The 24,260-nt window shown below is 41.2% G+C and overlaps 1 protein-coding gene across 2 annotated transcripts; it reads right to left on the bottom strand.

Annotated features, from left to right (window-relative positions):
* Positions 1-1,564: 1,564 nt before the first annotated feature.
* LOC124257199 (mammalian ependymin-related protein 1-like) lies at positions 1,565-23,426 on the bottom strand. Of its 2 annotated transcripts, none has more exons than XM_046691218.1 (6): positions 22,856-23,420; positions 20,193-20,303; positions 19,812-19,896; positions 18,319-18,492; positions 2,317-2,405; positions 1,565-1,798 (listed from the first exon to the last, which is right to left on the bottom strand). In XM_046691218.1, the coding sequence occupies exons 1-6, from the start codon at positions 23,021-23,023 to the stop codon at positions 1,739-1,741; spliced, it is 687 nt and encodes a 228-aa protein (XP_046547174.1). In that variant the 5' UTR covers positions 23,024-23,420; the 3' UTR covers positions 1,565-1,738. The 2 variants fall into 2 exon arrangements, with proteins under 2 accessions (XP_046547174.1, XP_046547175.1); XM_046691219.1 differs by lacking the exons at positions 1,565-1,798; positions 2,317-2,405 and adding exons at positions 16,056-17,054; positions 17,602-17,690 and having other exon boundaries at positions 22,856-23,426.
* Between the last annotated feature and the right edge of the window lie 834 nt (positions 23,427-24,260).

The raw sequence follows: 24,260 nt of genomic DNA, 5'->3' as shown, positions 1-24,260 counted from the left end.
CAATTGTCAGGTTGGTGCTCAACTTATCCTTGTTTGCCAGTAAGTACTATCACTGACAAATGCACTGGACACAGTATCAATGATGAACATTTCTTGTTGAGGTGAGGTGAAATTGAGTTTAACGTCGTGCTTGAGAATATTTCGCTCATATGACGACGTGCATGCGTGTGTATGTGTAGCTGCTTGTACTAGCCCAGACTTAAGCTGGTTTTATAGTGTAGCCCACTGAGATACCATCCCGCAGTGAAGCATGAATACCCCACTCAGACACATTATACTGACCAAGCCGACCAGTCCTTGTTGTACCCATTAATGCTGAGCGCCAGGCAGGTACCAACAAGTACCATATTTTAACGTCTTTTGGTATGACGCGGTCGGAGATTGAACCCGCGACCTGCCGCTCTCTGGGCTGACGCTCTAACCACTACACCACGGAGGCTAGTAATTTGTTTGTTGTTTACGGTCACGCTCAGCAATATTCCAGCTATATGGCGCCGGTCTGTAAAAATATAATCCATCCAGTGACTAACATCATGAGTATCGATCTACGCAGCTGGGGTACGATGACACGTGTAAAGCAAGACAGGGAGCCTCGACAAGCATGTGTTGCTGAAATCCAATTCTAACCCATATCAGTCACATCTTGTTCATTATCAAAAGTGACAATAAACATGATATCAGCAAAGTTTGAACAGAAAAAGTCAAAATAGTACAAAAAATATATTTATTATTTTTCCTCTAAAAAAAAATCTGACTTACAGGTACAAAGAAAAAGGTATGGAATGGCTTGTCATACTTGAAAAATAGCTGTATGAAATAAAAATTCAGATTCAAATTTCAATGGTCTTGTGAGAGGTTTGAAAATAATGGATATATTTAATGTTTCAGCTGTTATTAGAGTTTTTAGTCCGTGTGCACTACAAGTGCAGATAAAACAACACGTGAAACAAGGATAAGTTCTCGTGATTAAAAAAAGCAAAAATACAAACAAAACAAACCATCATTTTCAATTATAGGGGAGACAACTTGTACCGACATTACAACAATCACAAGGTTGCCTATTTCTGTCAAGTCTTGGTAAACGAAATGCACAACAGTGTAAGCAGGGCTCGATTTAAGAGATGTTAACCCACTTGCACCAGGTGCAACGTAAGAAAAAATCCTAGTTGCACCAGTCAAATTCAACTTGCACTGTTTTTATTGCAACTATTTAGATGTTTTATTCAGAATTTTACCCACTCAAAATTGACTTGCGCCTGGTGCAAGTTAGACTAATAACTAGGTTGCACTTTGTAATATTGGGTTGCACCAGTGCAAGTAAGAAAGCACTAAATCGAGCCCTGGTAAGCATAATTAATGTAATGCCAACTCATGTAGTTTCGGGAGAAGGCGAACAGTGGTCTTCTTGCAGATGACGTGAAGAGGCGAGCAATGACATCATGATGACATCACAATGATTTTACAGATCAGACATCCACATTGTATAAGAAGAGATTTACACTGAGATAGAAATGTAATGTTACACAATCAGTAAAGATGCCTATAAAATCAGGCTATGTAAAGACTCGAGCGGTGACGTCATGATGACATCATGTTTTTACAGATCGAACAGACGAGTTGTGTTAGAAGAGACAGGCACTAGCAAGGTGTCTCGATCAGTAAAATTTGTAAAAAGCTTCAAGCAAATTAAAATTTGGATTATGAAAGCTGCTATGTTGCTATGGTGACAGCGTCTTATTTACAGGTTTAAGATCCTGTAGTTGAGGACTGGGTGGAATGCTGCGTCACCGGTTATGTTCTGAAATATAGAACAACTTGCATAGAACTGCGGTAGAAACTTGTATGATTTCAGTGTGAATGAGTGAGTGAGTTTAGTTATACGCTGCACTCAGCAATATTCCAGCTTAATGGCTGCGGTCTGTAAATAATCGAGTCTGGACCAGACAATCCAGTGATCAACAGCAGGAGCATCGATCTGCAGAATTGGGAATCGATACCATGTGTCAACCAAGTCAGCGAGTCTGACCACGTGATCCCGTTAGTCGCCTCTTCCGACAAGCATTGGTAACTGAAGATCAATTATTATTATTTCAGGGTGAAAATTTCAGTACAACTTTTCTGAAGTATTGGAGCAAGATGAAGTTTTGAAAACCATAATCTGTTTCCGGTTCTATCCTCCAAAACAATTGTTAGGTTCAAACTTACACATAAAAAAGCCTTATGAAGCAAGGGTAGATGCTTGAATAAACACATTTTATTCATTTTCTCAGGCATAAAGTGATAAAAAGTGAAATCTGGGAACGTTGTCAAGGTTACCTGTTTACAGAAGGCGGGAGGGTTGAAGACCGAGGGGTCTTTGATCCCAGGGGTGATGCCGAAGTACCCCATCGACATGACCAGCTTGACTGTAACCATGGAGAAAAGAAACGAGTGTTATACCTGCTCTAGTTAAATTAAACTATATAATAGTTCGAGAATATGGTCGAGTCTATAGTTACACTGAACAATAAAATCATGTTTCTTGTTCGATAAAGTAGCCAGGAGTAATGTTTTGTGCTGCATTTAGCAATATTCCAGCATATCATGGCGGGGACACCAGAAATGTAAAAATAATCCAAGTAACAAGAACTTCAAAATTTCGAAAAAGATAAAGTAATTGCAACCACAAGAAATTTTGGTTACAAAAATAAACAGTTTGCTACCAATGTAGCCGCATTAAAGGTCACGTGCAACCAAAAAAACAAACATAATTATAACACAATTATCACTTATTCATGACATGTAATATACATTGCTGATTGTGAAGAAACAAATAAACAAAATTATAAGCGTACAATCGCAAATCAAAAGAGCAATATTTGGTACTTGGGTTTACTTCCCTCGAAACGAAGCACCCGGAGACCGAACCCAGTCAGAGGGGATGGGGGTGCACTCAAGTGTAACAAAGGCTTTCATTGGCTGGTTCATTTGCCGATACGCTCATTGTGTGTGTATATAGAGATGTTAGGTTTTGTAAATACATGCTCATTTTTTCTGCATTTGCTTCCGATCCAATCAAAAATACTGAGATGGTAAACTACTGCGTGGCTGGAAACTGTCGTTTGATCAAGTACAAAGCAGGTCTTGAAACTGACAATCTGAGTTTGCACCGGTTTCCGTCCGATCCAGTTATCCGAGAATAATTAATGCTGTTTGTTTGCAACCCACAGACATAATAACATATCATGTGTACAAGTATCACACCTGCCTGTCTGTGTAATTACATAATGTGACAGAGACCGAACTCAGGTGCACGAGCCATAAATCAATGTATTTTGTTTATGGTGTATAGCCTGATACGTTTCAAGTTCAAATTGCAATTGGTCAATGGTTGAAGTTGTGTATTGCATATTGTCATTAGCAGACAAGCAGGCAGGCAGGCAGGCAGGCACGTTGATGTCAATAAAACAGACATTGAGTTTTGTCTGTGACAGAGTCTGGACCAGACAATCCAGTGACCAACTGCAAGAGCGTCGATCTGCACAATTGGGAACAGATGACATGTGTCAACTAAGTCAGCGAGCCTGACCTCCCGATCCCGATAGTCGCCTCTTACAACAAGCATAGTCGCCTTTTGTGGCAAGCATGGCTTGCTGAAGACCTATTCTAACCCGGATCTTCACGGGTCGACAAGTGAAAACGGACAGGACATTGTAATATTGGTGTCATCTGGGAACTGGTTTAAATCTCATCACTGATGATGCGAACACATTACTAACAATCATCGGTTTAAATTAAATTTTCCTCATCCCCACTGATGATGCGAACACATCTTTAAAGGATGACTAGTATGTTAGGAACATAAATTTCCTGGAGTCTTTAAGATAAATTCAGTCATGATTTGGAATGAGCTTGTAGTGCTTATGAAATGTAACCGACAAAACCAACCTTGTGAGTATGGTTTTATGTTGATTTGAGCAAAATTCCAGCAAACTCACGTCCGGGGACACCAGAAATGGGTTTCACACATTGTAACCAATAAAGGAATCGAACCTGGGTCTTCGGCGTGACGAGCAATCGCTTAAACCATTAGGCTACCCCACCACCCCGATAGTCAGACTGACACAGACCCCCACACACACACCTGCACCCACTGCCAGTCATAGTTACAGGTACAGACACTTGGTCAGAAACACACACATACACACACAGCTTCAGCAGCTCACCGTTGTTAACCGATCCGACCCAGTTCTCCCCGACAGGGACACATTGTTTCTCCGTGACACTTAGGGTGATGTCCAAGAGCGTCGACGCCTGCTGCAGTCGCATTGAGTAGATCTTCGCCTGCAGTGTCTCGCTCCCAGCTCCCAATTGTCATATCAAACACCTGCTTGGCGTCATCTGAAACATATACCAACACAATATTGCAGATTTACGGACGCAAGCAGGTAAACAATGCATATTACGTAGGATACATACAATAACACTACCGATATCATTGTGTAAGTGAACTTTAAGACATGCCTGAGTGGTTTGTTGCCTCCTTGATCGTGGTGTGTAAGCAACCGAGTCTGGACCCTATCTGGTTGAGGAGGATGAAGGAATGAAGAGGATGAAGGACTGAAGAGGACAAGGGTATGCAGGAGTGAAGAGGACAAGGATAAGATGGATGAAGAGAACAAATGAATTGGAGAGTGAAGGACTGAAGACAGTGAAGACTCAGAAGAGATAATGAAGATGAAGATATGAGGGGATGAAGAGGACAAGGTATGAAGGATTGAAGAGGACATGGGTATGAAGTGATGAAGGATTGAAGAGGAGGAGGGTATGAAGGGATTTAGAGGACAAGGGTATGACGGATTGAAGAGGACAAAGGGATGAAGGATTGAAGAGGACATGGGTATGAAGAGATGAAGGACTGAATAGGACAAGGATACGAAGGGATGAAGGATTGAAGACAAGGGTATGAAGAGATGAAGGATTGAAGAGGACAAGGGTATGAAGGGGAATAGAGTGGGGACGAAGTAAGGATGACGATGAAGGAATCAAGAGTATGAATGGATGAAGAAATGAAGGAAGGTTGGGTGTTTTGTTGCACTCTGCATCATTACAGCTAACCAACAGGAAGGATTTAGGGGAATGAAAGAACAAAGAAATAAATGAAGGAATGAAGATGATGAAGAAATTAAAGGATGGAGAAATGAAGATGGTGAATGAATGAACGGAATAAAGGAAAGAAGCTATGAGTACATGAAGAAATGAAGCAATGAAGGATTGAAGACATCAAGGAACCAAACGGGAGACTCACCAGGCACACATCCATTGTTGAAAGGCAAATTAGTCTTTGTCTTCTTGCACGTCCTTTTCAACACATCAATAACATACATGGTATTCTGTAACAGAGTGAGTGAGTCAGGTTTACTGTCAATGTTTACAAGTGTGGGCATGGAATAGTTGTGTACAAACCCATGAAAATATTTAATCAGTCACTTCCTAAGGATGTCCAAAACCTTTTGTCTGAACTGAGGAACTGCTAAACTGCTGAACAAGACATATTTAAGAAACACCATATTTTAATAAAATTTTCAACATTAGAGTGAATTACATTCAAAATATTTTTTTAAATTATGTACAAAAAAACACCCAGCTCATTATAACACTGTCAGTCACAAGGCGATCAAAAAACAGTTTTTAATTCCAATAATTTTCCACTTTACAATGTCCCAAATTTGTGTGCAATGTCATTCTAACTGAACAATATTCTATGGTGGGTTTCTGACCGTATTGTAGTCTTGAATCAGCTTTGTGGAGGACATTCCTGCCGCCGTGGTACTGTTGGAGTAGGCGTACACCCGACGGCCGATTGCGTCAAAGCTTAGCTTGGCTATAGTCTACAACAGAAGACAGATGAATTTCACACCTATTAGTGTTCGGAATTGGTTAAAATCTCATAATTGCTGATTGGTTCATTACAACTGATCAATCATCGAAAAAAATTGTTTAGCGTCATTAATGAAATTTGTGTTGGATTTTTGGGCAAAATTTCACATCTTTAAAGGATGACTAGTATGTTAGGATTGGAGTCTTAAGATCAATTCAATCATGACTTGAAACGAGCTTGTAGCTTATGAAATGTAACAGACAAAACCAACCTTGTGAAAAAAACTGTTAAAGAAAACAAGTGTTCCAGAATTGTTTGTGTTCGATTATGAGGAAACATGATCGATTGCTTGGTCGTTTAGTCACTGTGACCAATCTTCGATATCATTTCAATTAATCGGACCACCACTAACACCTATGACATACAGTAACAGCATTTCACACCTATGGGGTTCGAATCCCCACATGCACACAATGTGTGAAGCCCATTTCTGGTGTCCCCCGCCGTGAAGTTGCTGGAATATTGCTTAAAGCGGCGTAAAACCAAACTCAGTCAGTCGGTCACACCTATGACATACAGTACCACCATGTCACACCTTTGACATACAGTACCACCATGTCACACCTATGACATACAGTACCACCATGTCACACCCATGACATACAGTACCACCATGTCACACCTATGACACAGCATTTCACACCTATGTAATACGGTAACAGTACTTCACACCTATGTAAAACGGTAACTGTGCTTCACACCTATGGATTACGGGAACAGTTCTTCAAGCGTACGTAATACGGTAACAATGCTTCGAAACCTATTTAATACGGTAACAGTATTTCACACCTTTGTAATACGGTAACTGTGCTTCACACCTATGAAATATGGTAACAGTACTTCACTTATATGTAATACGGTAACTGTGCTTCACACCTATGAAATATGGTAACAGTACTTCACACCTGTGAAATATGGTAACAGTACTTCACACTTATGTAATACGGTAACAGTAGTTCACACCTATGCAATACAGTTACAATTACTTCACACCTATGTAATATGGTAACAGGACTTCACACCTATGTAATACAGTAACAGTACTTCACACCTACTTAACACCTACGTAATACGGTAACAGTACTTCATACCTCTGTAATATGGTAACAATGCATCACATCTGTAATATGGTAACAATGCATCACACCTAGCTATGTAATGTGTGTTCCACACCTATGTAACACTGTCACCATGCCTTACACCTATGTAATAGTGGTGAGTGAGTTTGGTTTTACGCCGCTTTTAGCAATATTCCAGCAATATCACGGCAGGGGACACCAGAAATGGGCTTAACACATTGTGCCCATGTGGGGAATAGAACCCGGGCCTTCGGCGTGACGAGCCAACGCTTTAACCACTAGGCTACCCCACCTATGTAATAACATAACAGGGCATGACTCCTATGTGATAACATAACAGGGCATGACACCTATGTAATAACAAAACAGGGCATGACACGTATGAAGCCCGGTCACAAACAATCTATTTCAGTGTGGAGGCAGTTTTTCACCAGAATGCTTCACCTCCACAACCCATATCAAGCAAATTGCCATTACTAAATCTTATCATGCGGAAATGAAACCAGACTGTGTAAATACATGTCACCTGATTCACCAGGATGTAAATCAACAGTAATTTCGCAAGTAACATCAACAACACAAGTCATGTCGACTTGACCTAGATTACCACTCCATGCCATATATTGATTGTACAGTTATATCACAATAAATACAGTGTATGGTATAAGTGCTCAGTGGCAGACTGGGGGTTGGTTTGTGTTACACATTATCTGAAACAGGATTTCTTTACCTTCTACCAAAAGAAGAGAAGTGAGGGGTTGTGGTGAGCCAGGGGAAGAGAGGGGCCGCAGGGTCTGTGCTGTAAGGAGATTGGATATTTGTAACCAGTTGCAAAACAACCAATGTTTTTGTAAAATAAGTTATATTTGGAATTACACTTTCTTAGTAATATAACTTATGTTATATTTGACCACTTTCTAAAATGGCATTGTGTAATTCAAAGCCATGTTTTTGGTTGTTGCTTTCAAAATCAATAATATGAGACCAAATATTACCGCACAGCAACATATTTTAGTGACAAACTTATTTTTGACATCAGGAATGAAGTAAGATAAACATTTTTCAAAATATTTCTGGAAACATCAAGTGTTGTTTGATATTGTCCCACCAATAAGGGTTACAAGCGAGTCCGGTAATTCCTCGCGTCCGGTAATTCTGCGCAGCTGCAATATTATTATCGGTATCGAAGGTAAACATCGTCTGCTACGACATTTAAGCTTGAAATCGGGACATTTCTACAAGGGACTGGGTTTTAATCACTAAAGGTAAGTAAATAACATTAATTGACTGATAAATTAACAGTTTTATGAAAAATTCGTTTTCTTCAGATTTTAAACCTAGCTTTTCTTCATTATTCATAATTGGATTTTATATGAAACACCTCTTCCTTACATTGTTGAAGTGATTTTGAAAATAATCTGGCTCTAATACGCTTCCATACTTCGGATGTCCTGCTGGATGTTTTGCGCATCAGTTGCTGCACAGAATTACCAGACAGCAAGCGATATGCCGTCAGAACGCCGATAAGGTCAACCGTATGGCATAATGCAAATGCAACTTTAGAATCTTATAGTCGTCAATAAAACTTATATTTCTAGGGAAATATGATACATACAAGCATGTTTAGTCAAGTAAACCACAAAAATAAGACACGTTAGGTGTTGCGATCGATGTGCTTAGTTGCGCGGAATTACCGGGCGGCATTATATGTAAAAGGGTCGGTCTTGTGTTTTTATTGATGTTTTCAAAAGGCGCAAGGATATGATGACATGTTTCAACCAAATCTGGTCCAGAAAAACTCCACAGTTCAGATCGAGAGTGTCGATCGAGGGCAATTGGGATACAATAGGTGAGGTGAGGTGAAATTGGGTTTAATGCCGTGCTTGAGAATATTTCCCTCATATGACGACGTGCATGCGTGTGTATGTGTATGTGCGGCTGCTTGTACTAGCCCAGACTGAAGCTGGTTTTATAGTGCTAGCCCACTGAGATACCATGCCGCAGTGAAGCATGAATACCCCACTCAGACACATTATACTGACTCCGAACCGACCAGTCCTTGTTGTACCCATTAATGCCGAGCGCCAGACAGGAACCAACAAGTACCATATTTTAACGTCTTTGGTATGACGCAGTCGTGGATCGAACCCGCGACCTTCCGCTCTCCGGGCGGACGCTCTAAACCACTACACCACGGAGGCGGTCTAGGATACAATAACAAGCACCCTAGAGATCTTCGAGCGTGACCACCTGATCCCATATTTCGCCTTGTGCAGCAAGCTTTACAGCTGAACATCAAACCTTACCCGGATATTTACGTGTCGGTCTGTTATGACAGTAATCAAAATCATTATAAAAGTGACAGCAACATCTCACAGCCTCAATTCAGATTAAAACCTGCAAAGACGGGAAAGCACATTACGCATTTTGTTACACTTATATAAATACATGTGTGAAAATTTACCCGCATTCCAATCGGACATACCTGCACCGCTTGTCCCTCCTTTGTCTGTCTCGACACCGCCGAGTCCATTCCCGAAAACCTTCCCACTGTTTGGGAAGGCAGCAGTTCTTCGCTGTCCGTAGCCGGGCCAAGGCCCGGGGGTAGTAGAGCACTACGGCTAGGGTACAGATGAGGGCGAGGCGAGACACCATGATGTTTTCGTCTGCTGGTTACCTGATCGAATGAAGGAAGGGTTCTCCTCATGTCATGTGCTTATGGAGTTAACGTCACGCGCTGAAGGAGAAGGGCGTTTTCGGTTAGATGGTTGGTTTCAGATAACTCGAGCATGTGTTGGTTGAATATTTTTCTATCGTTAGATTGAAATTAGGATACATATTTGACTGTCCATGCTTATTTATTGCAGCCGCTGCCAAGCTGAATTGATAAAACTAAGCCCTGATGTACGATGCCGACTTGGACAGTGTGGCACTTGTTGGGGTAACTATTGATGCTTGCAATCTAACCGGAACAAACACCGAGTCACGAGTATATCCGTCAGAGCAATAACGAATAGGGACCCTCAGAGGAGGACGGGGTACGTCTTCAACCCGGCAGTCCACCATGAGACAAATCTGAGCGTGAAACGAGACTGATTTACTACCTGCAAAGATAGCGTTCGAAAAACTGAGACAATGAGACAACCGAAAGTTAGGTGATAAGTTAGTTGTTTACCTAATGGTTTTGGTTCAATGAATAAACAGATAAGCAAATTGAATCTGAACAAAACCATTAGGTAAAACTAACTATAATTCAGCATGTGGCCTCCGGCCTGTATACAGATGATACAACCAGCAGGTTGGAACTTGCATGTTACAAACTTTGACGTTTCAGACGTAGTGCATAGCGAACATAAAGTTGTAGCTTTTAGTAATAACGTTTGTATCATTAGTTGACGATAGGTTGATGAAAACCAGTTTTTATATATATAGGATGTACAGACAAACGTACATACATACATATATACTAACATTTGTATGGCGCCGATATCCCTCAGCTCAGCTGCTCAAAGGCACTTTGTTTTTCCCTCTTTCACTGGATGTCAATCTCAACGGCACATCGTATTGTCAATCTCAACTCCCTGGGGACCATACAACTCTTGCAGCCACTAGGCGCACCGAGTTAATGTGACATTCCCATCCTTATGAGGTACCCATTTACACAGCTGGGTGGACTGGGACACATAGTCACAGTACTTTGTCCGAAGTTACTGCACGTTGCTGTACCCGCAACTGGGTGTTTGCACGTATTCATGTGGCCACCATCTGGTCATATACAAACGGATTCGTGGGTTCTTTTAAATTGCACAGGGTTGTGTACTGTACACTAGGGGTTGTGACAACACTGAAAGAGTCTGCACACAAAGTTGACAACAAGGTCACAGGTGGGATCGATCCCGTCACCTCAAGCTCGCTGGATCACTAGCCTGGCGCTTTAGCCAGTTCGCCCACCGCACCCCAAAAACAGTAGGTATTTAGTTCTTAAGCTTTCATATGCTGGACATATAACAAAATGAAATTCGTCTTCAATCATTTCTAACTTACACTCTTAACACACCACAGTCGCAGTGTTCTTAATACGTTATAATATCGCCCAAGTTCAACTTACAATCTCACCATGACAATACGCAGTTTCGTCAAGTCACGACGATATAGGGAACAGTCACCATGAGTTTAAATACAATTCCGGTTGTAAATTCAAATTGAACGAAGAATAAGAGTCACGTCTGCTACTACATTTGCAAGCTAGGTGTCCATTCCCAAGTTGATATATTAGTAACGCGTTGCTTATATTCTGACAAAATACTTCAACACTGCCAACACCCTGTAACACCCAAACGTAACAGATCCGTATCTAAATACAACTTGATTAACCGATGATTGAGTGAGTTTGCTTTTTTACGCCGCTTTTAGCAATATTCCAGCAATATCAAGGCGGGGACACCAGAAATGGGCTTCACACATTATGCCCATGTGGGGAATCGAACCCGGGTCTTCGGCGTGACGAGCGAACGTTTTAACCACTAGGCTACCTCACCGCCCCAATTAACCGATGAAGCCCCATGTATGGAGATCATCATTATCCAATGAGTACATTCCATGCGAGTAACTCTAAGCCAAAATTTAACACATCTTAACAAGGAAGACAAATAAACTGGGAATCTGCTACATTCGCCCGTAGCTAAAACATTCGGAGCCCGTGTACTAAAGTTAAGAAACCGTTTAATCGCTAAATGTTGTATTCTCTCTATACACTCAAGACGCTGAAAGCCCAACTCGGAACTGTATAACATTGGCATAATCTGAGACTCAAATATTGTAAAGAGAGGTGAGGGTGAAATTTGGTTTAACGTCGTGCTTGAGAATATTTCGCTCATATGAAGACGTGCATGCGTGTGTATGTGTATGTGCGGCTGCTTGTACTAGCCCAGACTTAAGCTGGTTTTATAGTACTAACCAACTGAGATACCATGCCGCAGTGAAGCATGAATACCCCACTCAGACACATTATACTGACTCCGAGCCGACCAGTCCTTGTTGTACTCATTAATGCCGAGCGCCAGGCAGAGACCAACAAAATTACCATAATTTAACGTCTTTTTGGTATGACGCGGTCGGGGATCGAACCCGCGACCTTCCGCTCTCTCGGGCGGACGCTCTAACCACTACACCACGGTGGCGGTCAAATATTGTAAAGAAAACCTTATAGGTAAACTGCCCAGAAGAATACATCATTCTTAAAACTCAAAATAAGGCTTTCTTGGCCTTTATAGCAACAAAATTGCAGCTCTGCGAAAACCTTAATTGGCTTGTAAAGAACTAGACACAGATAGTTATATAGTTAGAAACTACAACCACATTATGTCCACCACTGCAGGTCCACCTTTCAAAACGTGATATTTTTCCACCATTTCTGAAAACCATTATTTTAGTTTTAGACATATTAAACGTCAAATCCCATGCTTCACAATAACTTTGGAGAATATCAAGAATGTTTATGTTGGTTTGTTTTTAACGCCGCACTATACTCCAGCAATATGAGGGGCGGTGGGGTAGCCTAGTGGTTAAAGCGTTGGCTCGTCACGCCGTAGACCCGGGTTCGATTAAAGCTTTTTAACGATTTTAGATGCATCATTACTGGCTGTGACACCTTGCTGATTGTGTGTCTTTCTAACACAACCGGACGCTGGTCACGCCGAAAGCTAAAAGCGGCGTAAAACCAAACTCAGTCAGTCAGTCAGTCCAGCAATATGACGGCGGCCTGAAAATATTTGAGTCTGGACCAGACAATCCAGTGATCAACATCATGAGAATCGACCTACAAATTGGAATACGATGGCATGTGTCAACCTTCAGCGAGCCTGACCACCCGATCCCGTTATAGTCACCTCGTATGACAAGTATTGGTTGTAGACTAACGCTTTGCCTCTGACTATATGTACCTGTGTCAGTATGACATGAACCCATTTGAATTGAGATGGGAAATTCTGAACCTGAGCACTTGCTTCATTTGAGGCTTTAGGGGAAAGAATGTGGTTCAAGGACTCCAGAAACAGACTAGTGAGTGAGTTTAGTTTTACGTCGCATGCAGCAATGTTCTTGCTATATGTCGGCGGTCTGTAAAATCGAGTCTGGACCAGACAATCCGATGATTAACAGCATGAGCATCGATCTGCGCAATTGGGAACCGATAAGTAGCATTGGTTGCTGAGACCACTTCTTTACAAGCAGACACAGAGAGCGGGATATCCCCACAGATGCCCTTATTTGGAAATATTGGTGATGACTTTAGTCTGATTTAAATACCTATCCCAGCAGTGCAAATATTTTTGGATTTCTGATTTCTGGATGGTATGACGACTGATCGAATGATGGATTCAATTTCTGTGTTTTGGAATGTGATATATTTAATCAAAAACAAAAAACAACAACAAATCAAATGTAATGTTAAAAACAAGCATTTGATTTATTTGATGACGTAAACTAAATTATCCCAATTTTGTTATTGCTATATTTTAGAAAACCACTTAGGTAAATATGTAAAAACAGTGCGGTGAACGTGTGTACATAGTATGAATGCAGCAATGGAGTTCCGTTCAGCGACGACCCTTCAGTCTTTTGGGGCAACCGAATTGAATGCAACACAATACTATTCCCTTGTTGTCCTCCATGTTTGGTCGTGAAGGTCGGGTTAGAATTGATCTTCAGTAAGCCATGCTTGTCGTAAGGGGCAACTAACGGGTAGTCAGGCTCGCTGACTGGGTTGACACATGTCATCGTATCCCAATTGCGTAGATCGATGTTCATGCAGTTGATCCCTGGATTGTCTGGTACACCGTCGGTTTTTTACAGACGGCCGCCATATAGCTGGAATATTGCTGAATACGGCGTAAAACTAAACTCACTCACTCCATGTCTGGTGGTATAGACCTACACCCGTGTAGGGACGGTGGGGTAGCGTAGTGGTTAAAACTTTCGATCGAAACGCCGAAGCCCCAGGTTTTCAAGCTACACCACGGCGGGGGACATCAGAAATGGGCTTCACACAATGTACCCATGTGGCCGGGGACTCGTCGAACCCGGGTCTTCGGCGTGACGACCGACCGCGTTATCCACTAGGCTATCCCACCGCCCCCCAATAAATAAATCCTTTCTTCTGTATCAATTAATGCAAGACTGACTGACTGAGTTGGGTTTTACGCCGCTTTTAGCAATATTCCAGCAACATCACGGCGGGGGACACCAGAAATGGGCTTCACACATTGTACCCATGTGGGGATTCGAACCCGGGTCTTCGGCGTCAATTAATGCAAGATGCTACGATGATGATTGATACTACACATTTGACAGGGGTGGAAATTTACCCCTCAACCTTTGGACTTCATGATCTACCTCAAATGTATCATAATTTCAAAGAAAAGAAAAACCGAGTTAACAATTAGTTGGTGTTTTGCTCCCGATGCATAAAACGTAAAACAATAAATGTTCACCATATCCTTATTATGTCAGTCCGAGGTACAGATAACTTTTTGGGTCATTGAGTTATGTACTCGCTTGTGTTCATATCAATTGGGTATCCTAATGTTCCTTTGAGTAACCAAATAAATTGTACCCACCTCACTCAAACACATTTGGGTATTTTGCCATCTTCCATTGATCGTACAAAATATAATAAAATATAAATGTTGGTTTACGTGTTTATCATATATTATATATTTGATCTGTAATATGAGAAACGATAAGAAAGACTGCAAGTTGCCTAGTTCATGTGCTGAAATAGTACCTCTCAATATACCTCAGTTATTTTATCTATTTTGTGAGTACGCATGTAAAATCAAATTTATTGAGCATTTACAAAACTTCAAGCGTACTTGTACGCAATAGCCTTAATAGAAATAGAGTTTTCACATAAATATTTGCGTAATTTACGCAGATACGCAGCTTATCTGTACCTCTGATTACGTCTGTGAGATATAGTCGGACACTGTTGCTATTTTGTCCTGTACTGGAAGAAACAAAATAAGAAGGGCAGACATGCAATCAACACTTATCTTTAAGTGACTCACTCGTCGCGCTGATAACCCGGGTCCGATTTCCCACATGTGTACAACATGTGAAGCCTATTTCTTGTGTCCACCGCCGTGATGTTGCTGGAATATTGCTAAAAGCGGCGTGAAACTAAACTCACTCTCTATCTTAAGGTCCCTATGGTCCCTAGTATGGTGATCTACCTTCAGTTGTTGGCGATCTATAGCAACTTTTTGTATTGTACTGTTTTTCATAGGTAAGGTATTTTAGATTTTCATACAATTTTTACAATTACATCTGTGATATTCTAGTTATTTTTTACTCTCCTTCGCCGACAGGTTTGTATAGTGATTTATTATGACATTATAACTTGTTAATTATAACGGTCACGATATGGCTGAAATATTGCCGATGTGACTTAAAATCTTAACGCACTCACTCACTCACTATTGATTGAAACTCTATTGGTTTGGGTTTTTATCACCATGTGTTTTCATGAATCAGAACTGTGTTCTGAGATTTACTCAATCTCTGTGCAATATATGTTAGACCAGTTTGCCCTGTGGATTGAGTGTTAGTCACAGCCTGTCATGGATCAGACGAGCTACAAACACGATTTGCACGTCCTCAGTATTTTGTGAAAGAGAACAATACATGTACATGTATGTTGAAAAAATATATGTTTTCAGATTGGTTCTCAGGAATAAACGATGATATATTTCCTGATTTATAATATTACATTAAGGACGATCGTTCGATCGACTTCTCGTCATTTCACATTCAAAAGATAAAACGTACAGTGACGAGGTACACTGGTGGAAAACTGACTGACTGACTGAGTTTGGTTTTACGCCGCTTTTAGCAATATTCCAGCAACATCACGGCGGGGACACCAGAAATGGGCTTCACACATTGTGCCAATGTGGGGATTCGAACCCGGTCTTCGGCGTGACGAGCCAACGCTTTACCAACTAGGCTACCCCACCGCCCCTCTATGAAGTTTGAACAGAAAAGAACAAAATAGTACCAAAATATATTTATTATTATTTTTGTCTAGAAACATCTCTGATATACAGGTACAAATGAATAGGCATGGAATGGCTTGTCATACATGAAAAATTCAAGTATGTCATAAAATCCATATTCCCATTCCAATGGGTTTTGTGAGATTCGAAAATAATAGAGATATAGTTTTAATTCGCTAAAGGGTTTTTTTTTTACAATGTACAGGCTTTTATGTGACTATACTTTATCTGCAAAGGTCTTGAACAAAACTTAATACTTTCTTTAACTTCGTTGTGTAGCATATCTAATTTTCACTGAGAAGACACTATTTGTTACAGTAGTGAATGTTTTTTATAGTAAAATTGGAGTTTTTGGTACAATATTACCAAGTGTAGATAAAAATGAATATGCGAAATAGTATAAAGAACTTGATTAATATAAACATCAACATAGAAAATACAATTGCATTCAATATGAGCGGAGAGAAAGTAGGACGTCAAGTCTTGGTAAACATTAAGAATAACGTAATGCCAGCTCGTGGTCTTCTTGCAGGTGACGTAAAGAGACGAGCGATGACGTCATGATGACATCACAATGACGTCATGATGACATCACAATGACGTCATGATGACATCACAATGACGACATGATGACATCACAATGATTTACAGATCAGACAGTCGGGTTGTGTTAGAGTGAGTGTATGAATATGGTTTTACGCCGCTTTCAGCAATATTCCAGCAACATCTCGGGACACCAGAAAAGGGCTTCACACATTGTACCCATGTGGGGAATCGAACCCGGGCCTTCGGCGTGACGAGCGTCCGGTTGTGTTAGAAACACACACAATCAGCAAGGTGTCACAGCCAGTAATGATGCACCTAACATCGTTAAAAAAGCTTGATGCTAAATAATATTCGGATAATGAAAGCTGCTATGTTGCTATGGTGACAGCGTCTCATTTACAGGTTTAAGATCCTGTAGTTGAGGACTGGGTGGAATGCTGCGTCACCTGTTATGTTCTGAAATATAGAACAACTTGCATAGAACTGTGATAGAAACTTACGTATGATTTCAGTGTGACTGACTGACTGACTGAGTTTAGTTTTACGCCGCACTCAGCAATATTCCAGCTTAATGGCTGCGGTCTGTAAATAATCGAGCCTGGACCAGACAATCCAGTGATCAACAGCAGGAGCATCGATCTGCGCAATTGGGAATCGATGCCATGTGTCAACCATGTCAGCAACCCTGACCACGTGATCCCGTTAGTCGATTTCCTGTGAAAATTACAAAACAACTTTTGTGAAGTATTGAATAACCTGCATGGAACAATTAAGATGAAGTTTTGTAAAACGTTATTTGTTTCAGAAAATCACAAGAAAAAGATGTTATCGGGTTCTATCCTAAAAAAAAAAAATCAAAAAGTTTCAACCATACACAGAAAAAACATAACATTTGGAAAGTGTAAACGGACACAGCAATGGTAGACACTCGGATAAATACATTTTATCAACTGTCATGCATTAAGTGATAAAAAGTGAAATCTAGGAACATTGTCAAGATTACCTGTTTACAGAAGGCGGGAGGGGTGAAGACAGAAGGGTCTTTGATCCCCAGGGTAATGTCGAAGTACTGCATCGACATGACCGTCTTGACTGTAACCATGGAGAAAAGAAACAATTGCTATAGTTACAATAAACTATAAAAGAATGTTTATAGTTAGTGAAAATATTCTTCTATCATGTCATCATCTTATGGGGTGATGTTAATCACCATAGGCGGATCCAGATGGGGGGTGCAGGGTGGGCATCCCCCCTCCCCCTTTTGTCCTGAACGTTTATTAAATAACCATTGAATTTCTCGTGAAAACGGGTGAAAATTAACTGTGCACCCCCTTTCTGAACTGTGCACCCCCTTTCTGAACTGTGCACCCCCTTTCTCAAAAAGCTGTATCCACCCCTGATCACTGGATTGCCTGGTGCAAAAGGGAATATGTACAGACCGCGGTCATTCAGCTGGAATATTACGGTACGTGACGCAACACACGTACTGAAAAGTCGTTGGTATCAATTGTGTATATCGATTGCATAGGTCATTTCTCATGATGTCATGATGATGTAAACTTGACCTTGAAAGGCCACCACAATATAGCTGGAATATTGCCGATAGCGGCGTTTAACAACAACACCAAACTCTCTCTCTCAGTTAAAGACAGTTGTCATAGACACACCCATGTAGACGTCAAACACACGCAAGTACACAGAGAGAGTTTCAGCAGCTCACCGTTGTTAACCGATCCGACCCAGTACTCCCCGACAGGGACACACTGTTTCTCCGTGACACTTAGGGTGATGTTCAACAGGGTCGACGCCTGCTGCAGTCGCATTGTGTAGATCTTCGCCTGCAGTGTCTCGCTCCCAGCTCCAATTGTCATATCAAACACCTGCTTGGCTGCATCTGAAACATATACCAACAAGAGTGAGTGAGTGAGTTTGGTTTTATGCCGCTTTTAGCAATATTCCAGCAACATCACGGCGGGGGACACCAGAAATGGCCTTCACGCATTGTACCCATGTGGGGAGTCGAACCCCGGTCTTCAGCGTGACGAGTGGATGGTTTAAACACTGGGTTACCCTACCGCGCCATCAACAGAGGAGCCCAGTCTGGTTGGTCTCCTTGCATGACAAATTTAGGATTCATTCTTATCCAGTGAGTTCTTCATGATCAGCCCGGGTTCGAATCCCCACATGGGTACAATGTGTAAAGCCCATTTCTGGTGTCCCCCGCCGTGATGTTGTTCGAATATTGCTAAAAGCGGCGTAAAACCAAAACTCAGTCAGTCAGTCAGTCATGATCAGAAATGGGCGTTTGTGTGAGTGAGCTGGTCGCTTTGTCAGTATATATAAGGGCGAGATTAAGAAACAGATAAATGAAAGAACAGGATGAAGGAACGAAAGAGGAAGGGAGACTGAAGAGAGGATGGAACAATGAAGAAGATGAAGAAATGAAGCGGCCGAAAGAGATGATAGAATAATATAAGAAAAGAAATAAAGCGGGTGAAGAAATGAGTGAGTGAGTTGGGTTTAACGCCGCTTTATGCAACATTACAGCAATATAACGGCGGGGAACACCAGAAATGGGCTCCACACATTGTACCCACGTGGGGAATCGAACCCGGGTCTTCGGCGTGACAAGCAAACGCTTAAACCACTAGACTACCCCACCGCCCCGGTGAAGAAATGAAGGGAAAAACAGGTGAAGGATTAAAGAACATGAAGGAATGAAGAGAATAGAGGAATGACGAAACGAAAGGATGATGCAATAAAGGGATGAATGAAAGAAGAGTTAAATAAATATGGAGGCTGAAAGTTTGAAGAAAGTGAATACTTAATTGATTGATTGAGTTTAGTATTACGCCGCACTCAGCAATATTACAGCTACGGCGGCGGTCTGTAAATTATACATTGAGTCTGGACCAGACAATCCAGTGATCAACAACATGAGCATCGATCTACACAATGGGGATACGATGATATGTGTCAACCAGGTCAATGAGCCTGACCATCCGATCCCGTTAGTAGCCTCTTACAGAAGATGAATAACTAAGAAGGGTGTACAAATGAAGTGGACAAAGGGAGGAAAAAATGAAGGAATGAACAGAGTGAAGGAATATATAGTTGAAGGAATGAAGAGGATGAAAGAGAAATGAGGGCGAAGAATTGAAGAAATGAAGAATGTAACAGGACAAAGGGCACGAAGGAATGAAGAAGACCTACCAGGCACACATCCATTGTTGAAAAGCGCAGTAGGTTTAGTCTTCTGGCAAATCCTTTTCAACACATCAATAACATACATGGTATTCTGTAACAGAGTGAGTGAGTTAGGTTCACGACCATGTTTGCAGCACTGTTTGCATGTGATAGTTTTGTATATACTCACAAACACATTTAATCGGTTAAAAAAATGTTTGACTTTTTAGAAAATTATATTTGTTCAAATTATGTCCAAGCAAAAAGCTCAACTCCTTTTTTCAAACTGTCAGTCCCAAGGAGTTCATAAAACATTTCTAATTCCGTTAATTTTCAAATTTACTGTTTAACAAATGTGTATGTGTAATGCCATTTTAACTGAAGAATATTTTATGGTGGGTTTCTGACCGTATTGAAGTCTCGAATCAGCTTGGTGGAGGACATTCCTGCCGCCGTGGTACTGTTGGTGTAGGTGAATACTCGACGGCCGACGGCGTCGAAGGCTATCTTGGTTACAATCTGAAACAGAAGGTAGATGAATTTGAGGGTTCTGGCTTATGGTAAGACTGCTTTACACCCAGTTGGTGAAATAGCCACTGGCCCGCTAGCCCATGGCTAGTAAATATCCAGTCGGACCAGTAAATCTCCACAGTCAGTCGCTCAACTGGCTAGTGAATTTTCATGGGATCATTTTGTAAATACATCACTCTCTCCGACTTGTTAAGTTATAATTGACTTTTAAATCATGCAAGATTATGGCCAAACAAAAAATGTTCATCACATTAGCAGCCTAATGATGAAACCCCGTGCCATGCTATCTTATTCTCATCTATTTTTGTAATCTTTTGCTAAGGTTCCGCCCTCAAATTTCTTTCTAGTGATATATTATGTGGGCTAGTAACTTTCAAGCATAGCTAGCCCGACTGGCTAGCAAAATTTGGAAACTATTTCGTTCACTGTTCACGCCTATGTAATATGGTAACTGTGCAAGCGTAAGTTCTTGTAGGAAACCTGCTCCACAGTGCTTAATAACCCAGTAATACGGTAACAATGCTTCCTACACATGTAATACGGTAACATTGCTTCACACCTATGAGTTAGTGAGTTTAGTTTCACGCCGCTTTTAGCAATATTCTAGCAATGTCTCGGCGGGGGACATCAGAAATGGGCTTCACGCTTTAACCACTAATTCTACCCCACTTATGACATACGGTAACAATGTTTCACGCCTATGGGTAAGGGACCGATCATAATTTATGGATAGAGGGGGTGATGATGATTTTTATGGAGAAGCAAGTACAATTTGAATGACCCCCCCCCCCCCTCCGCCTAATATTTTGTTAAAAGTAAGTGAACCCCCTGCATGTCATGTACAAAATCAATGACCACCCCACCCCTCCCTTCCAATAATTTCTAAGTATGTCTTTGTAATATTTCTATGTACAAAACTGCTAAACCCTCTAGTACTTGTGCAAAAATTGATGACCCCTCCACCTCCCCACAACAATATGGGTACCCCGCGCGCGCGCTTAAAATCATCCCCCCAACCATAAATTATGAACGGTTCCTAACAGCGCCATACACCTATGTAATACGGTCACAGCGCATCGTGTCTATGCAATACGGTAACAGCACATCGTGGCTATGTAAAACGGTAACAGTACTTCCTCACGTATGTAATACGGTAACAGAGCATCACACCTATGCAATACGGTAACAGCGCATCGTGGTTATGTAATACGGTAACAGTGCTTCACACCTATGTATTACGGTAACAGCGCATCGTGGCTATATAATACGGTAACAGTACTTCGCACGTATGTAATACGGTAACAGTGCATCACACCTATGTAATACGGTAACAGCGCATCGTGGCTATGTAATACGGTAACAGTGCTTCACACCTATGTAATACGGTAACAGCGCATCGTGGCTATGTAATACGGTAACAGTGCTTCACACCTATGTAATGGTACCAGCGCATCGTGGCTATGTAATACGGTAACAGGGCATCGTGGCTATGCAATGCGGTAACAGCGCATCGTGGCTATGTAAGGCGGTAACAAACGATCCATATCAACGTTGAGGCAGTATTTCACAAGAATGTAATACTTCAACAGTCAACACATTTCAACCCAACTGCCATTACTACAGGTTTTCACGTGATCAACCAGGGCATGAATCAACACTGGAAATTTCGCAAATGCGATGAATAGAATTGAAGTCCCCATTTCCGTAACCTTGGCCTAGATTTCCAAGCCACGCGATATCATGACTGTGCAGTTAGACCCGTATAACAGCAGTGTATGGTGTAAGAGCTTATAGGTTTGGATTACGCATTGTCACAACGAAATCATTTGTGACTCGGAGAACTTGTGTCAGAACTGGGTTGGTGTGCGTATGTATTGTGCGTGTGCGCGCGCGTGCGCGCGCGTGTGTGTGTGTGTGTTGTGTGTGTGTGGGTGGGTGGGTGCTTAGAAGCGTTTTTTTTGTATGGGGTAGCTAGATATTAATGAGCTACAGTTGCAAAACAAGATTTATTTGAATTGAACTATGATATTGAGTGAGTGAGTGAGTTTTTAGTTTTACGCCGCTTTTAGCAATATTCCAGCAATATCACGGCGGGGGACACCAGAAATGGGCTTAACACATTGTGCCCATGTGGGGAATCGAACCCTGGTCTTCGGCGTGACGAGCCAACGCTTTAACCACTAGGCTACCCCACCGCCCCGAACTATGATATTGGACAAAATACATGTATGAACCCAAAATTATACCTTTTACATCTTCACACAAGAAAACATGCATCAATGAAGTCAACGAGTTTTACCACCCGATCCCGTCTGTCACATCTTACATGCATGGGTGGGTGAAGATCGATTCCATCCCGGGTTCTGTCGGTCAGTAACAGTAATCATAATAATCATAAACTGACTACAACATATCAGAGCTTCTCTTCAAATCAAAACCTGCACACACAGACATCTACATTATGAATCACGTTTCACTTATTTAGTACACTTAAATATACGAATATTTACGGAACTACCCGAAGCATGTCGGACATATACCTGCACCGCTTGTCCTTGGCCGCCTGCGTTGACACCGCCGATTCCACCCTGAAAACCTTCCCACTGTTTGGGAAAGCAGCAGTTCTTCGCTGTCCGTAGCTGGGCCAAGGCCCTGGGGTGGTAGAGCACTACGGCTAGGGTACAGATGAGGGCGAGGCGAGACACCATGATGTTTTCGTCTGCTCGTTACCGATCGAATGAAGGAAGGGGTCTACTGTCACGTGTTTGTTTAGTTTACCTCACGGGTGTTTTCGGTTAGATGATTGGATTCGGGTAATACGAGCTTCTAGTGCTTTGAATATTTTTCCTTGTGTTCAGTTGAAACCATGACATATTTTAGAATATCTGTGTTCATTATTGCAGCATTATAATACTAAACGTTTGATTGCGTTCTTTCAAATGTAACTGTGCTCTAGTACCGATTGAGAATTTGTGTCAGTTGTCAGGTAACCGTTGTTGTTGTAATCTAACCTAACAATCCACGAGTCACAAGTTGACCCGTCAGAGCTCCGAATAGGTTTAACCTGTCTACTCCCATTTGTGAGAACTCCCAATTGTGAGACTCCCAGTTATGAGACAGGGGAGTAGGTAATTAACAAAGAAAACACACCATACTCCCCTGTCTGATAGAATGGATTAACCCTAGCTAATTACTGATTTGCGATGTAAATGAATCTTGTGGAGGTAACTAAATGAAACTTACTTTATTTATATGTACTTAAAAATATATCTTATGCAAAAGTAAATATCGATGACGTCACATCCTCCATTTCATTTTGTATTTTATGTTGTATGGGAGCGGTGTTAACATAAGCAGTAATGCTTGTTCACCAATCCCAATTTATTTTCATAAATAATAAAATATGTTTAAACAAAAATGACTTTCAAACTTCATAATAGTCAATAAAAATGTGTTATCATAATTAAATATTCTTCTGAATAAATAAAATATTCAATGAACTATTTCTTCTGTGTAAATATAATCTTTGATAATCTATTTCATTAATCAATGATCTATGAACTATGCCTACTGTGTGTACTGGGTTAACTGGGCTGATCCCACTTTCATTGTAGGGATGTGGTAACACCACCTATGTGCACTGAACCATTAATTAATGTGTCTCACAACTGGGAGTTCTCACAAATGGGAGGACACTGGTTTAACCTGCCCCGCACAGAAAAGAGTCTGATGGGACATATATTTAAGATGTTTTAGTTGTACATGCTAGTTTTATATTAATATCTGTGATCCAGCTAGGGTCCATGCAGGAACCAAATGTACTCTAAGTCCCCATGGTCCCTAGTATGGGGATCTACCTTCAGTTGTTGGCAATCTATAGCCTTTCATTTTTAGTTAAAATGTTTCAGATTTAATTACTAGTTTTAAATGGATATGTGTCATACA

Source organism: Haliotis rubra, unplaced genomic scaffold, assembly GCF_003918875.1.
Source record: "Haliotis rubra isolate DU_JTF1 unplaced genomic scaffold, ASM391887v1 Scf651, whole genome shotgun sequence".
In the NCBI taxonomy this organism is placed as follows: domain Eukaryota; kingdom Metazoa; phylum Mollusca; class Gastropoda; order Lepetellida; family Haliotidae; genus Haliotis; species Haliotis rubra.
Note: the sequence above shows the minus strand (reverse complement) of the source record. Positions and strands in the feature narration are given on the sequence as shown.

Bases quoted from the DNA above. Each gene is read 5' to 3' on its own strand.
- LOC124257199 (XM_046691219.1), bottom strand. From the start codon at position 23,023: ATGGTGTCTCGCCTCGCCCTCATCTGTACCCTAGCCGTAGTGCTCTAC. The intron at 19,897-20,192 runs GTCAGAAACCCA...ACTCTGTTACAG, and splicing joins TGATTCGAGACTTCAATACG to AATACCATGTATGTTATTGA. The intron at 17,055-17,601 runs GTAATCTTGACA...TCTATATTTCAG, and splicing joins CTCCCGCCTTCTGTAAACAG to AACATAACAGGTGACGCAGC.